Source organism: Mustela erminea, chromosome 1 (genome assembly GCF_009829155.1).
Source record: "Mustela erminea isolate mMusErm1 chromosome 1, mMusErm1.Pri, whole genome shotgun sequence".
NCBI classification, from domain to species: domain Eukaryota; kingdom Metazoa; phylum Chordata; class Mammalia; order Carnivora; family Mustelidae; genus Mustela; species Mustela erminea.
Window position 1 is genome coordinate 152,213,531 of NC_045614.1, and position 16,230 is coordinate 152,229,760.

A 16,230-nucleotide genomic window follows, 5' to 3' on the forward strand; every position below is an offset into this window, starting at 1 on the left:
TGTTCACACTTCTCCAGTTGTCCTATAAAATTGTCCTCTAAATAGTATGCTTAAATTTGGATCTAAATAAGGTTTACACAGTTTCATAGTATGTCTTTTAAATCTCTGTGAATATATAAGTTCCTCATCTGTCTGCCTCCCCAGTCCCCTAGAAGATTTTATTGGAAAAGTTGGTTAAATTCTAGAGTGCCGCAGGTCAGATTTTGTTGACTGCATCCCTGTGGTGTCATTTAACATTTTCCTCTATTCTTTGTATTTCCTGTGACTTAGTGACTTACTGAAATTTCACTTCTGTAAATGTTTTTTATTAAAATATCATTAACATAGAATAATGTGTACAGGTTGTAGATGTTCAGTTCAATACATTTTGATAATTGAATATACCCATATAAATACCACCCAAACAAGATACAGAATATTTCATGCACCCAGAAAGTTCCCTTGTGTCTCTTTCTAGTCCATTCTCCTCCCCACTTCCTAGGCAACCACTTTCTCATTTCTCTCACTGTAGGTTAGTTTTTTCTGTTCTTGGGTTTCATGTAAATGGAATTTATGGTAGATACTCTTTTTTTTAACACAATGTTTTTGAAATTTATTCACATGCTTCTGCAAATTTATTTGTGAATTTTTTATTTCCAAGCATCCTTTTCTTCTCTTAATGTTCCCTGTTTTCTAGTATCTATTTTTTTTTTAAGATTTTTATTTATTTATTTGAGAGAAAGAGACAGAATGAGGAGAGAGAGCATGAGAAGGAGGAGGGTCAGAGGGAGAAGAAGACTCCCCGCTGAGCAGGAAGCCTGATGCAGGATTCCATCTTAGGACTCCAGGATCATGACCTGAGCTGAAGGCAGTCGCTTAACCAACTGAGCCATCCAGGAGGCACCCCCCCACCCCCAGTATCTTTTCTTGCTTCATGGATGCAGTATCTCCTCTTAAATCTCATAAGATATTAATTATACATTTTTTTAAAAAATGTTCTCTTCTACTCACTGCATTGTTCCTACTTTTTGTAAGCTTCTTTCTTCTCTTTGTTTTTGCATAGTCTTTCACTTTGGAGGGTTCCTTCAAATAACAATTAATCTTTCACTACTCACATTTAAGAAAGTAACACCAAAAAGCTGACAAGAAGCTTGTCAACTAACGGGCTTCACTGTAGGGTGAGCTTGCCAAGCCATTTCAGTGGGGGCCCCACCTGTGACTATCCACAGACCTTTTATGTTAGGCTACTCCATTTTCCAGAGAGAGAGAGAGAGATGCTCCAATACCCCACTTGAGAGGGGTTGGCCTGCTCGGTCTCATTCTGGGAGCTGAGATGGGGAGGGGACTGAAGTCTCCCCACCGTACATAATATTTCACGTTCTACAACTCTCAGCTGGACAATATGTTCCTGGGTCCAGCTTCTCTCTTGTTCAATCTCTTCCACTGCGGGAGGAGAAGCAGTGGTAATTGGTAAATCCTACTTAGCAACACTGATTGTGAGCTTGCTCTGTGTGTGGAACCCCTGCATTGAGCAGATTTCAGAGGTGATTGACTTCAGTGGTTAAAATAGTTAATTGGGACACCAGTTAAACATCAGTTGCTCAGTAGAAGGTATAGGGTGAGCGTGGAGAATATGACTTGTCCTTAACAAAGGATGTGAGACACAGGCTAGGGGAAAGATTGCAAATAATAATGTAAAATACTTATTCAGTGCTTATCACATGCTAAATATTTTCTTAATGGCTTTATGTAAATATCTTGTTTCATCTTTATGATAACTATGAGATAGAAACTATTTTATCTCCCATTTTATAGATTAGAAAACTGAACTACAGAGGGTTTAAATCTTGCCCAAGGTTACCCAAACAAAACTTGCACACAGCTCTGTACTTTAAACCACTACATTATACCGCCTCTACAGAAATAGGTGATGTGGCTTTTTCTTACCCTTCCAAGTTCCCTCCACTATTTCTTTTCTCTCTTTAGGGTCCTCTCCTTCGAGCTCCCCATCTACCAGGGACCAAGACCTCATCTTGGTCCATTCCTGCTTAAGCTGCTTCTCTTCCCCTTTTCCCAGCATCCTTTGCCTGTATCTCTGCTAATCCGGCTGGCTGGGCTGCTCCACACTACAGAGGTTGCTAGAAGGAGGGAACCAGATACCGAGCCATGCTCCAGGACCACCCTGCTCCCTCCCCAGAGAAATAAGCGAAGAATCAGCCTGCCATCTTTACAGCACTACAGCCTCTTGGTGTAATGGAAGGAGCACAAGACAGCACGCAGGGTAGCTTTAGATCCATTCCAAATAATTTTGAGGACTAAATTGACCTCTTGCCCCTAAAGACAGAAAATGTCAGTGATGGAATTTTGAAGGGCACCACCTCCTTAAGGAGTGGAGGTATTTCACAAAGAATGGAATTAGAGGCGCACGCCAGATTCTAAGTACCCAAATTCCATCGCAGCCTCCAGCTGAAAAAATTAATTGCCTGCCCTTTATGCCATTTGTCTTCTGCATGTGAACTGCCTCCTCAGAGTGGGGTGGGAGGAGAGAACGGGCCAAGCAGCATGGGGCAGGGTCCAACCACGCTGACCTCTCACAGCTCAGTTTAACTCCTGCAGTTACAAAGGGCCTCCACACATCCGTCTCTGTGTCATCAAAATAGTCACTTTCAGCCCTTGTGGCCAGAACTGCCATTGCCAGAGCTAGAGGGATCACCCAACTGTCAGCAGCAACAAAACTCCTAGGGGACGTTTCTGTATATGTTTTTTTGTTTTGTTTCCTTCATTTTGTTTTGCTTTTGCCTTTTGATGGACCCACATGGTCAATACTTTGTCGGGCAAAACAAGGTATACCCAGCATTGCAGGGCATCAAGCATCAGACCTCACAGGGTTTAGGAAGCCAGTAATAACACCTCCTTCCATATTTCCCCCCAGGGGGACAGCAAGAAGTCCATCTACTATAGTCGCCGCATGTGGATTGTTCAGGCCCATCAGGACAACCGGACACCTACAGGTGTTGAAACTCTGAGGAGGGTGAGCACCCTAGGGTGGGATCAGGATCAGAGCCAGCCTGTCTGGGCCGGTGCAAACACCCCTTATAATTGCTCTTGCTCTTGGATGCTGGCTTCCACGGACCCTGCAGCTGTTGTCACTCTTACCCCTAGGCCTACGGGAGCCAAGTGGCAAAGCCAGGCTGGGCGGATTCTGCCTTCTGAACCGTCCCAGTGTGACTCTGGGCAGCAATGGACTGTGACGTTGGCAGTGCCAAGAACAGCGAGAGGCCTTTCCATGGGACTGAGAGGCCACAATTCACCTCTTAAGAGTTTTATATATCCATGAAAAAGTGTGTGTGTTAATGCATGCATGTGTATGTTGCAGGTCCTTCAAGGTCAAGGTCACCAGTAAGCCTCCAGCTCCCACTGAATCTGAAAAGGTGGCACGCTTAATCATTAGAAGAAATGCCAACATCGTGCTCCTGGTGTGTCCAGGCTGAGCTGGATTTGATGACTGGGTGGGGAGAAAGATGCAGAAAAGGAAGCTCTCTGTGTTTGTCCGTGTGGCCCAGCAAACCCGCCAGAGGAGAAGGAGACTGCCCGCGGATGCCTCTTCCCCCAGCTCATCACAAACCAGATCCACTGGACAGTACAATCCAAACAGAAGAGGGAATCAGAATGTACATCTTTTGTTTGCCGTGGCAGGAGAACTGTTGAGCAGAGGAAAAAAACAAGCTGAGCTTAGCGCTATCAGCTGTTTCCTGGGGCTCACTCCTTCCTTCCTCCGAGGGGGGCCTGGCCGCTTTGTTCTTGTTCCCAGCTGCTCCTCTGCGCCTTTAAGCGGTGGCCTTTGCAGACCTCAGAGGAATGCGGCCTGAGACCCCAGGGGATTTAGCTCTGAGGCTCCGCCTGCGTGCTCAGCCCCAGGCTGCAGCGTCCAGCCTCCAGAGAGCATGCTTTTTGCTCCTTGTCTGCTTTCTGCCAGCCACTTCCTAGGTGCGGTGGTAGCCTTGCCCCACGTAGCTTCCTGCCTTTTCTGACACCCCTGGGAGGACATCCATTTCAGAGAGACCCTGCAGGGGATCCAAAAGAGAGATTTCTGCAATCCTGCTTTCCACAGCCACACAGCCTGGTGTTATATTCTGCTGTGGCTCAGATCCCAGCTCTACCAATTACTAGCTGGTCACCCCCAGCCAGTTACTCAACCTCTCTGAGCCTCACAGCTCTGACTTCATAGGGCCATAATAAGGATTAAAGCAATAAAACATACTGCATACCTCCCAAGAGCCTGGTACACAGCCCACCCTCAACAGGCATTAGAGACATGGTCACCAAGCCTAGGTTCCGGTTGTCCCAGGAAGGACAGCTACACAAGAAAGCCTCCAAAGCCTCTAAGAGTCCATCAGACTGAAAGGCAGGGCCTGGCACATAGGCAGAGATCAATAGTTGTGATTCTTCCACTGGTGTGTGGTCTTATGTTCCCTGGAGGCATATTTTCATGGTGTCCCTAAGATGTGAGGAAGCAGGGCAACTGCGTGTGCTTGGCAGTCCAGAGGGGAGTGGCACGCTCCCAGCCCCCTGTACCCTGAAGTGCCCTGGGACCTGCTGGCTCCCAGTGAATCTCCCGAACAAAGCACAGGTGTAAAGCCCACCTGAGCAGCTACAGTGCCAAAAGGTGAGGGAGAAACAGTGCAACAAAAGGGCTTGTGACTGAGGGGTCTGGTCCTTGGCTTCCTGGAATATTCAGAGAAATCCTTCCTTGAGTGCCTACCATAGGGCTGACCCTCTGCTAGGCCTTGATCTGCCCTGTTTCTTAATCTTCTCATCAAGCCTAAGGGGCAGACGGTATTAACCAGGCTCACTGAAGAGGCGTGAGTTTCCTGGGGTCAAGTGCAGGGCTAAGGCCAGACTAAGAGGCATGTCTGTATCAATTAAAGGAAGGCACTCTGCATGGCTTGGTGTGTAGAGCAGGGGTTGGCCCTCAGTCCTCAGTGTCCCTATGGCCAGGTGTCCCATGGGAGGGGTAAGCCTGCGCATCTGTGCCCAGCAGCCCCAGGAAGTGGCAGAACCAGGACTGGTACACACACTTCTTCCCTCTGGTTGAGCGTGCCGACCATCTTTCATCAGATGCACTTGATCTGGGTGGATGCTCTGAGCTTCTAACATGTGTCCATGTCAACAATAACGATGCAACTTTTTGGTCCCTTATCATATCATCCTGCAGAAGAGTCCTAGAGACCTCCTGGTTCTCTCTCCTTGCTGCTATAATTCGCTGGACAGTGCAGCGCCAGGGACCCCCAGGTCCCAGGCCCTCTGCTTCACTCCCTCCTGTTTGCCTACTGTTCACTGTCATCCAACTCCCTCCTCCTGAGTGTCCTTCTAAGGCTGCCCAAAAGCCTTCAGTGGCTCCCCAATACCCCAGGTGCTGAATTTGAATGCCCTTGTCAGACTTCTCTAGCCTCCTAGGGACATCTGCTATGCTCTCCAGCTGTCTCCTTTGTCACCCCAGTCCCACCCTGTGATTCCACATTCTCAGCAGCAGCAGAGTCACTTGGTTCTGTGCCTGAGCTCCAGGCCTCTCGTTCCAGGCTTTTAGCTGGGCTGAATTTTTCAGCTGTGACAGGATGGACATTGTGGGCTGGATTGTTCCTTGTGGTGGCAGCTGTACTGGGCACTGTAAGATGTTGGCGGCAGCCCTGGCCTCTACCCACTGGATGCCAGTAGCATTTCTCCCATCAGGACAACCAAAACATCTGCAGAGATTGCCAGAAGTCCCTGGTGGCCAGAACTGCCTTTGGTTGAGGACCACGACCTACCCTGGCCCCTCTGCCTAACTGACTTCCTCCTTACCTGCCTAGCTTCTGTCCGCCTTGTACATCTCAACTTGGTTGTCATTTCCTCCAGGAAGTTTTTCCTGACCCCATGATCCTATGTCAGGCTGGGTGCCCCTGCCATGCACCCAAGGTGGACAGCTTTGGTCACATGTATTTTCACAGCCCTTTCACTTGCCAGTCTCTTCCCCGTCCTGGGGACAAGCACTTCTGAAGGCAAGCACTTGTGCACCTAGTTCCCTGTACTTGGGGCCCAAGTCCGTACCTGTGACCCCTAATACATTACCCCTGATGCCCCTCTTTCCCTTGCACCTCTCTCACTCCCTTACCCACCACTGAGGCCTATCCATGCCGAGATCTTTTCCCAGTTTGTCCATTGCTCTCTGTCTCCACCACCTCCTCTGTGGTCTCAGCTGCTGCCTTCTCTCACCTGGATTACAAACGACTGTAATCCACTTGAGATCCCCTCTGATCTCTCACTTCAGACACATTTTTTTCAGAACAGAGTTCTAAGCACTTTGCCCCCTTGGCGAAATCCTTCCCAAGACTCTCTGATGCTCAAGGGGTGCCTGGGTGGCTCAGTGGGTTAAAGCCTCTGTCTTAGGCTCAGGTCATGATCCCAGTATCCTGGGATCAAGCCTCCCATCGGGCTCTCTGCTCAGCAGGGAGCCTGCTTCCTCCCCCTCTCTCTGCCTGCCTCTCTGTCTACTTGTGATCTCTGTCAAATAAATAAGTAAAATCTTAAAAAAAAAAAAAAAAAAAAAAGACTTTCTGATGCTCTTAAGCAAAAAACTAAAGTTCTTAACATGGCCAGTAATGCCAGGTTTGGGGTGGCCCCTGCCACCTCTCCAGCTTCATTGGATCCACTTTTCCTTTTGCTTTGTGCTTTCCTTTCTTGGCTTCCCTTCATTTCCCCTAAAAGCAACAGGTACTCTGTACTGGCTCTCCCACCTGGAGTGGAGACTGAGGTGCTCTGCCCAGATCCCCTCTGTGGGTGTGGCCTACATCACTATCAGACCAGCCTCTGTGTAGCTGCACAGTGTCCTGTGCTCAGTAGCAGCCCTATGGGGCATTCAATGCTATGTGGAGGCAATCTTGACACATTTTTGAATTTGGATCTTGTCAGTTAAGTCCAGTGAGATCCTGGAGCATGCCCCTGGGGCGTGGGGCCTGGCTTACACACAGTCCTATCTCCCACCACATTTCTGCCTCCTATCCATGGGCTCCTGGCTTTCTCCTCCACTGTTTCTGCTCAGCAACTGTTATGACCCTCTGCCCCCCACCCCCGGGGGCCTGGACTCAGGTGCAGGGTTGGTCTCAGGGTTGGGGTCAACACCTCCTTCCTTGGGCCCACCTGTTGGGTGGGGCCCAGATGCCAATGAGGGTCTTCCCCTGCTCCTATCTCTCTAAGCCTAAGGGCATGTGATATTGAATATCAAAAACCATCAGACTTTCAACAAGATTAAGCATGAAAGAAATGAGAGACAGTGGCTGGGACTATGTTTATTTATCTTGTGCCTATGTGTGGGAGACTGGCCCTGTGACATTAGTCACATCTTCCCTATGTAGGTGGGGGTGCTCCTTTTTGAAGTCTTAACACTGTCAGAAGTTCAACTGGACTTGTGGTTGGTTTTCATATCAGCCCAGCCTGAGGAAGATATGCTAATGTCATCACATGTACTCATTCTGAGATCTACTGAGAGAAAGGCTTTTTATAGCATTAAAAACCATAGGCCATGTCCTACTTTCTGTGTGAATTTAACAGGGTAGAGTCAAAACTGTAAGTGCCCTTGAATCTGATGTACCTGCGTTTGTATCACATATTAGCACTGTGACTTTGAGTGGGTAACTTAATCTCTCTGAGTCTCAATTTCCCCATCAGTAAAATGGAGCTAATAATATTCCTACCTCATAGAATCCTCTTATAAAGGATCTAGATCTCATCATCTCTTGGTAAGGGGTTAGGAAACTTTCAAACTTTTCAAGCCATGGAGGTAACAGCAGTTATTAGGCATATCTACTCTTTCTTGGCTAGCTGACATCCCTTTCTCATTCTTTTCCATCCTGATTTTCCTTTGGAGAACACATTCTTTTGCTGTCAGTTCCTGAGAGGCAGATGGGACAGACCTTCTCCCTGGCTCCTGGGAACATCAGTGATCTCATCCTGGCCAGTGGAACTGGCTGTGGTTGGGCATGTGACTTGAGGTGTCCACTGAGTGTCTTCCCTGGGAAATGTGAAAGACCTGTTTGTAAGGAAGTGTTTTCTTTCCATGGGGCTGCTCAGTTGTAGCATATGTATAGAGACGTTGGTGGCCTTTATGTGAGAATCACCTGAGTGAGAGTGAGGCTAACGTTGAGGACAACAGAGCAGGGAAACAGAGGGAGAGATTCTCAGGGAATCCACAGCTCAGGCACCTAGATTAAGCCAAGCCATGAGCTTCTTAGGTATGAAAATCATTAATTTCATTTCTTAAGTAACTTCATTTTGTCCCATAAGAACCCTGATAGTCTAGCAAATCATAGTAACTTATTCCATACGTTAATCTTTTGAATTTACAAGTCTTTTCTTCCAAATAATTCAAAGACTATCTCATAGATACAAAAAACTTAGAGATGAAGGAGGCCTTCAGGCCTACCTAGAATGGCAGACAGTAAGTCTGTGACTCAGCTGGCATAGGGACCCAGGTTTTCCACCCCCCCAGCCAGCACCCTTAAACATCCCTACCTCTCCAGGTGTGTCTGCCTCCATCTTTCTCACACCTGAGCAGAGCCACCTGTGTCTTTCTTCTCTGAGGTGCCTCCTCCTTCTGTCACCACAATCAAGGAGTGGTTTTGTGCTTTCCTCATTCCTTCCACTGAGGAAGATGTGTTTTAAGAGAAGGAAGTCCAGGTGTGGGTTTTTTTTTTTTCTTTTCTTTTTAGGTGTGGGTCTTGATGGAGCCTAGGCCAGGGGGCTGAACTGTGGACATAGGACTGTTCAGAGCCCAAGGCCTTTCCTCAATCTCTACCACCTCATGTGTGGATCCTTCCAGTAGCTGCTTATGAGTCCCCCACTCCCAGCCTCTTTCTCCTTTATGTTATCTTACACAGTGTCCAAATCATCTTCCAAAACAATTATTCTGGCCATGCTACTTTCTTGTTGAAAAACTATCAATGACTCCCTATTGCCTATAGAGTGATGTCCAAAGTGCTTCACCTAGTGTCCCCCAAAAGCCTGAAAGGGTCTGTGCCCCTCCAACACAACGAACTCCTACCTAGGGAAGAATTAGTCACTCGGAAGAATCAAGTCCATTCTGAGCTCTGTTGGAAAGGAAAACATTGTCCCTCTCACAATGTCCAGCATCTTGCTATCTTTTGATTAATTCTGATGCTATTATATAAAAATCATTCCCCCAGCTACCTTCCTTTATTAGTTCACAGTTCTGTAGGTAAAAATTTGGGCACAGCAGGGCAAGGTTCTTTGATTAGGATCTTACAAGACCCAAGTCAAGATACCTGCTGGGCTGCATTCTTACCTGGAGCTCAGGATTCTCTTCCAAATTCAGATGGCTATGGCACATGGAAAAGGCCAAAATGCCAGAGATATTGATCTTGTCATCCTGTAGCTGCTGAACTGATGCCAGCATCACTTACCTCCAGAGGACTTGTTACATAAGGAAAATAAACCCTTGTCTGGTTTAATCCACTGCTCTTCGAGTTTTCTATGATACGCAGCTGAAATCAATCCTTAACCAGCTCCCATGACTATGCCATTCCTACCACTCATCCTATTTCTTTAACCTCTTCAAGGTTCTTCTTCCACACCCCTGCACATTGATATTCCCCAGCTTCCATTCCTGTCCTCCTCCCTCGTTGTTTCCCACATGACTCAGTGGTGCCTGAAGCTTCCCAAGTCACAGTGAATCCAAATCCCAATAACTAGCCCAGATATACTAGCCCAGATACTCCTCCATAGCACCAGACCAACAGGTCTAAATGCCCAGGGAACATCTCTATGCACCTGTCTCATATACAATGCAATCATCACTGAATTTGCTAGCTTTTTCACAGTTCTGCTATTCCTTCCACTGGAGCGAGATTCCCTCTTTGTTCCTCACCTACATACCCAGCTAGTCTTGATGTCCTAGCCGGTCTCTTTCTAATGACACCAATCTCTTCCCACATCTTCAATCCTACTATTTTCTCTAGGCACTCACCATCTCTTCCTGGGCCTCTGCATTAGCCTCTTAACCAGGTCCTCTGCCTCCCATCTACAACCCAAACTGGTCTTTTAAAAATGCAAATCTGGGACGCCTGGGTGGCTCAGTTGGTTGGACGACTGCCTTCGGTTCAGGTCATGATCCTGGAGTCCCGGAATTGAGTCCCACATCGGGCTCCCAGCTCCACGGGAAGCCTGCTTCTCTCTCTGACCTTCTCCTCGCTCATGCTCTCTCTCACTGTCTCTCTCTCAAATAAATAAATAAAATCTTAAAAGAAAAAAATGCAAATCTATTCACATCACTCCCTTTCTTAAAAGCCTTCAGTGGCTCCTGGGCCCCCACACGAAAGCACTCCAATGACTTTTCGTGATCCAAGCCCTACACATCTTATCAGCGCCCCTTAGGTTACAGCCACATAAAATCACCTGCACTTTCCCGAATTTGCCATGATTTTTCTCACTTCCTTGCCTGGTTATCCTCTCTGCCTTATAATTTTTGGAAATTGTACAAAAACAAAGTGTCAAGTGAATATTTAAGAGCCTGACTTGGACCCTTGTCTTCCTGAGCTTTTTCCCACCTATGCACACAGAAACTCCATGGTAAACACCCGCCAGAATCCCAGAGAGTTTGCATTGTTCACTTAACAGAATTGCTTAATTAATCAAAGAATTCTTTGCATACCCCTTTGAACCAATCTGATCAAAATAAATATCAGTTGCCTGTGTCCTCTTCTATACATTCTCATTCAAAATTTTACCTTTATCCAAAGTAAAACATCCCATCCCTCTGCACTCAGTGGGAAAGGAGATGTTTACTTTAATGTGCTAAATTAGGGGTTTCTTCTCTTCTTCTTTTTCTTCTCCTATTAAAGTTTACCTGCCAGGATCCTGGAATTCTAGGACCCGGCTCCTAAAATTTTTCCGAGGAAAAAAACCAAGGTTCTGCTGACTCAGGATCATGGCACCACGGCGGTGGTTATTAGTGGAACATACTAGACGCCTGATATGGATTCAGCTCTTTCCATCTCACTGTGAAAGCACAGACCATCTCCAACTCACAAAGAAGGCTCCCTGCGCTTGCCAGGAGAAGATGGCAAAGTAGCCCCCAAATAGCTAGTTAAGCTAATCCTCTTACATCACTCCACTTGAGGCAAGATGACAGCATAAGGGCTTTAGGAAGAAGGAAATTAGAAGAATTATGCCCAAGTCTCTATTTGCCTGAGGAGCAGATCAGCCCTCTCCCCTTCTCTCAGACTCTGTGCCCCACCCTTGGGATGGAGGAGAGCCACTCACCCTCTGTGTGACAGGCTTGCCATCCTGGATCTGCACAGCCAGCCCCAGGTCAGACAGCCTGCAGTTGCCAAGGTCGTCCAGAAGCACATTCTCTGGCTTCATGTCCCGGTAGACAATGCCGAGGGAGTGGAGGTGCAGGATTCCACAGGTCATCTGGGCCGAGTAGAAGACCACCCTGCTCATGGCCAGGCCCCGTGTGCCAACATTGTAGATGTGGAACTTGAGGTCCCCCCCGTTCATCAGGCTCATGACCAGGCAGAGATGGGACTTGCTCTCAAAGGCATAGGCCAGAGAGACGATGAAAGGGCTGCTGACTTTTTCCAAGATTTCCTTTTCTAAAAGAGCCATTTTCTCACCACTTTTCTTCTTTAGCCGCTTCTTGTCCAGTTTCTTGCAAGCATACATCTTACCAGTGTTTTTCACCTGGACAGCACATACCTTAAGGGGAGAAAGAAAGGGACCAGATGAGGTAGAGGTAGGAAGCACTGGGAAGTAAAGGGAGCGAAGTTGATTTGGGGTGTGGAAGGGCAGAAATCAGGTGAGGTGAAAAGATGGCAGGCTTCTGAGAAAAGAGAAGCTGTACTTAATAGGGGTTCTTCAAGAGAGAGCTGAGACCCCCATGAGGTACCATTATACCTCCCACTAGGTGGGCCATAATGAAAAATAAGGGGAAACAGCAAGTGCCAGCGATGGTGTGGAAAAACTGGAACCCTCATGCATCGCCGGTGGGAACCTAAAATGTGGACGATTTTGGTGGTTCCTCTGAAAGTTGAACATGGAATTGCCACATGACCCAGCAATTCCATTCCTGGGCATAGATACAAGAGCAATGAAAACAGGTCTTCAAATACACGTACATGAATGTTCGTAGCAGTGCTGTTCACAATAGCCAAAAGGTGGAAACAACCCAAGCGTCCATCAACAGATGAATGAATAAGTGAAACATAGTATATCCACACAACAGAATATTCAGCTATAAAAAGAAATGAAGTACTGATATACCTATGTCGTGAATGAACCTCTAGACACTATGCTTAGTGAAAGAAGCCAGACACAGAAGGTCATGTGTGGTGTGACTCCATTTATGCGAAACATCAGAGTCGGCAAAACCATGGAGACAAAAGACAGACCAGGGATTGCCAGTGGCAGTGGGAGGGGTTGGAGAGTAACTGTTAACTGGTACAGGGGTGATGAAAATGTCTTGGAACTCCGTAGAGGTGATGGTTACACAGCATTAGTATGAATGTACTAAATGCCATTGAATTGTATCTTTTAAAATGGTAGGTGGTTAATTTTGTTATGTGAATTTTACCTCAAAACATGTCTTTCTCAGACTCACCTTGGTATCACATACACTAGAAAATGTTTTTCTACTTAAAAAAAAGAAAGGGCTGATCACAGCAGTGGTATATAGCTGATTCTAGACTTTACTTCAAGATAAGTGTCTTCTCAGATATCTGAAGTTTTCTCAAATTACATCCATTACCACAATTAAAGGGAAAGGGAGAGGTCCCGCTGTCCGTGTGTTGCTATCATTCTCCAAAGTGACCGGGGCACTTCAGTGTGCTTCTAGTGTAGACCCCCTGGCAAAGATTCTTGGCCAACTCCACATTTTGTTTCTTTCCTATGCCACTCTCATTTTATTTCCTGTGGTGACCAGAAAAAAGATGTGAGAGTGAGTTAGGAATTCTCCATAGGTGGCACTGAAATTAGTTGTAAGTAAATTCTCTTAAGATTTTTTTCTTAAAGGCAAAACAAACCCCTTTTGTGTTGTGTACTTCACCTTCCAGTCTGGCCATTCTGAGATACTTACCTCCCCAAATCCACCTTTCCCCAGGACTCGGAACTCCTCGAAGTACTTTTCTGACACTGGCTGCATTTCAAAGACTTTCCACTGCAGAAACTTGTCATAGAAGGGGCTGGCCAGGAAATCCTGAAAGGGCTGGTCCTGCAAGAAGGCCATGACCTCGGCCTTGGCCTGTGCTACCAGGGCTATCTGTTCTTCCTCGGCGGAGGCTGCTTGGCACTTGGTAGCCAGTGCTGGGCTGAGGAAGGGGTGTGGGTGCCCTGGAGCAGGGGCAGCCCCACAAGTGGCCAGCAGCCCCTGTAGCATGCTGCCTTTGACAGGGCCCTCTTCAGCCAGCTCCCAGCTTTGCACCTCCTCCAGGAAGGCCACGGCCTCTTGGTACCGGGGCACAGTGGCTAGAAAGTCCCTAAAGAGGCGACGGCCAATGGGTTGCTGCTCGCACAGGCTGTTGAAGTCCTGAGGCAGGGACTGGCGGAGCTGGGTGCAGCTCTGTGGCCCGGGCAGCGCCAGACTCCGGCGCCGCCGCTGCAGCTCCCTGCTGTCTCCGTCTGAGGACTTCCGGGCTTGCAGGTAGGCCGTGTTGGCGATCAGGTTGTCCAGGCCCCCCATGTCGACCATGACTGAACACAGGGTAAGCTCCCAGCACAAGAAAAGGAAGGCTGGAAGGCGTTGGTGGGGACCCAGTCAGGTCTGGGGGCCAGCTGGCTGGTTTCCTTGCCAGGTTCAGTAGCTTCCAGAGGATTTACAGCGAGAGCCCTCTAGTCTGTGGGTGGGACTGGTGGAGGGTACAGAAGGAGGTTTCTCTGGTAAGAAGCTTTGCTGGCTATGTATAGCTGGCCAGGGAAGGGCACACCACAGGTCACGCTCCTGTCCTCAAGAGGAAAGCAGCCTGACACACCTGTGGGGGCTACTTGTTCATCATGGGAGCCTTTTCCAGACGCCTCTGCTCCCTGAATAGGCAGCTACCACTCTCCAAAGGAAAGGAGTCCCCATCAGGTGGTCTGGTGTTTGTTGCTTACAGCATTATTTTGTTAAGCTGTTTCTAATTTGACACGTCTCCTGCCAGGCTCAAGCTATGTAAGTGCTTAGCAGCGCCAAGCCAAGTCAGGAAGAGGAACGGTGAGAAGCAGAAGAGGTTTTCTTCCTTGTCTAGCAGTCTGACTCAGAGTAGGTTCCGGGGTGGGGGGGGGACACTCTGAAATTTTGAGTCCTGAGATGTGTTCCCAGAGGCCCTCGGGGACTCGCGTTGTGGCCCTCGAGTGGGTGGTGGCTTTCCCACAGCCACTTGCATGCTGAACAGCCTGCAGCTATTGTCCAGTTATGGCTTTCCTTGTTCCCAGGAGCCTGAGACCTCAAGTACTAGGCTATGAGAAGAGGGGGTGGTCATCTTGACCTGAAACTTCCCAGGAAGTGACATAAGCAGAAAGAGAACACCACTTCACCACCTGTGGTTGCAACGGGTCCTGAGGGCACAATCTACTGAGCAGAATCTGAATGTGAAGGAGCCTCCTGCGCTGAGAGGCTGAGAGCCCCGAGCAGTGCGCTTTCAGGCGTGGCCCCTCCACATCTTTGCCAACACCCCCTCAAGAAGCCAGGAAGCTTCCCTTCACAGAGATCACTCAGAGCCGCCCCAGACCACGACCTCACAAAGAACAGAAATTGGTTTAGACAGAGATCAGGTTAAGAACCTCTGCTCCAAAAATAACACTTGTGTCCTACAGGGAAAGAGTACTCCGGCTTTTTCTTCACAAAGCAAGGCTAAGGCAGCTTAAAAACAAAGTCATTCAGTATTATGCCAGAGTTTAAAACGGAAAAAGAGAAAGAGAGAGAAAGGAGGAGGGGGAAAAAAGCCGGTCAGCCTTTTTCCAAACAAACAACTTCTAGCACACACTCTTGTCAAAACATCGTCATGACCGCCTCTGTCTGCCTGTCAGAGCCTGCCCACCGTTCCCCAGAGAAGATACACGCTTGGCCTCACGCTCCCAAGAATTATGTAATGACCTCGTGGGTGCCCTTTGGCTTTGCACTGCTGAGCTGTAAGCCATCACCCCTATAGTAGAGATGGATCAGCCACACCAGGGACCACTGCTCAGAAGAGGCCATACTATCGGCTTTGAATCTCACACAAGAAATGTTGGTGCTTTTTTTTTGTTCTTGGGGCCACATTTCTGAGTAGTGAAAAATCGGTCTGATTTCGCTCTTCAGGAGGAAATGCCTTTTCCTGTGTTTTTTATGAATACAGTGGCAATTTAACAGGGCAGAACTTTGAGAAAATGGTAGAACTGTCATCACATGAATATTTAACCTTATCACTGGGGAAAAAAAAGAATACTTTTTACTGGCCACCGTGCATGCTATGAACTGCTTGATTCCACTTGGACTAATACTTTATCTCTCGTCATCACTTCACCCAGCACTGCCCAATAGAAATATGCAAATCACACGTGGAATTTAAGGTCTTCTAGTAGCCACAATAAAAAAGGTAAAGAAAAAAACGAGTGAAACTAACTTAAAAGCCATTTCTTATTTAGCCCAGTAGATGCACAATATTATCATTTCAATACATGTAATTGATATAAAAGTTGTTAATGAGATATTTTATATCCCTTTTTTATGTCCTGAGTTTTTAAAATATGTTTGTATTTGACACTTAACTACATATACATCTCAGTTCAAATTATCTACATTTCAAATGCTCAGCAGACATATGTGGCCCATGGCTACCTTATTGGACAGCACAAAATTAACCCTTCCTTACTTAGTTTTGTCATCAAGTAAGAGAAATTGTTCTTAGGTTTGTTTGTTTTCTAATCAGTAATTCCACAGACCATCTGTGTAAAACAAAACAAAACAAAACAAAAAACAAACAAACCTTCACTCTCTTATTCACTAAAAACTATCTGACTGATGAGAACACAATTTAGATAATATTTGAACACGAAGTTTAGAAATTATATAATAACTACATGTTGCCTACTGGCAATTTAAAACAGAGTATCATTATTTTTAAGTTTTACCCACCTGCAGAAAAAAAAAGAGGTCTGTTTAAAATATAACATTTTGGGTGCCTGGGTGGCTCAGTGGGTTAAGCCTCTGCCTTCAGCTCAGGTCATGATCCCAGGGTCCTGGAA

The 16,230-nt window shown here is 47.1% G+C and overlaps 1 protein-coding gene across 3 annotated transcripts in view; it reads right to left on the reverse strand.

Annotated features, from left to right (window-relative positions):
• Positions 1-15,637, reverse strand: part of GRK7 (G protein-coupled receptor kinase 7) — a 29,817-nt gene extending 14,180 nt beyond the window's left edge. For all 3 annotated transcript variants that reach the window (XM_032347088.1, XM_032347080.1, XM_032347099.1), the window contains exons 1-2: positions 13,106-15,637; positions 11,293-11,730 (exon numbers count right to left, since the gene is read on the reverse strand). In XM_032347088.1, coding sequence (XP_032202979.1) covers positions 11,293-11,730; positions 13,106-13,717 — 1,050 coding nt within the window. In that variant the 5' untranslated portion in view covers positions 13,718-15,637. The remainder of the gene's footprint in view (positions 1-11,292; positions 11,731-13,105) is intronic.
• Positions 15,638-16,230: the final 593 nt, after the last annotated feature.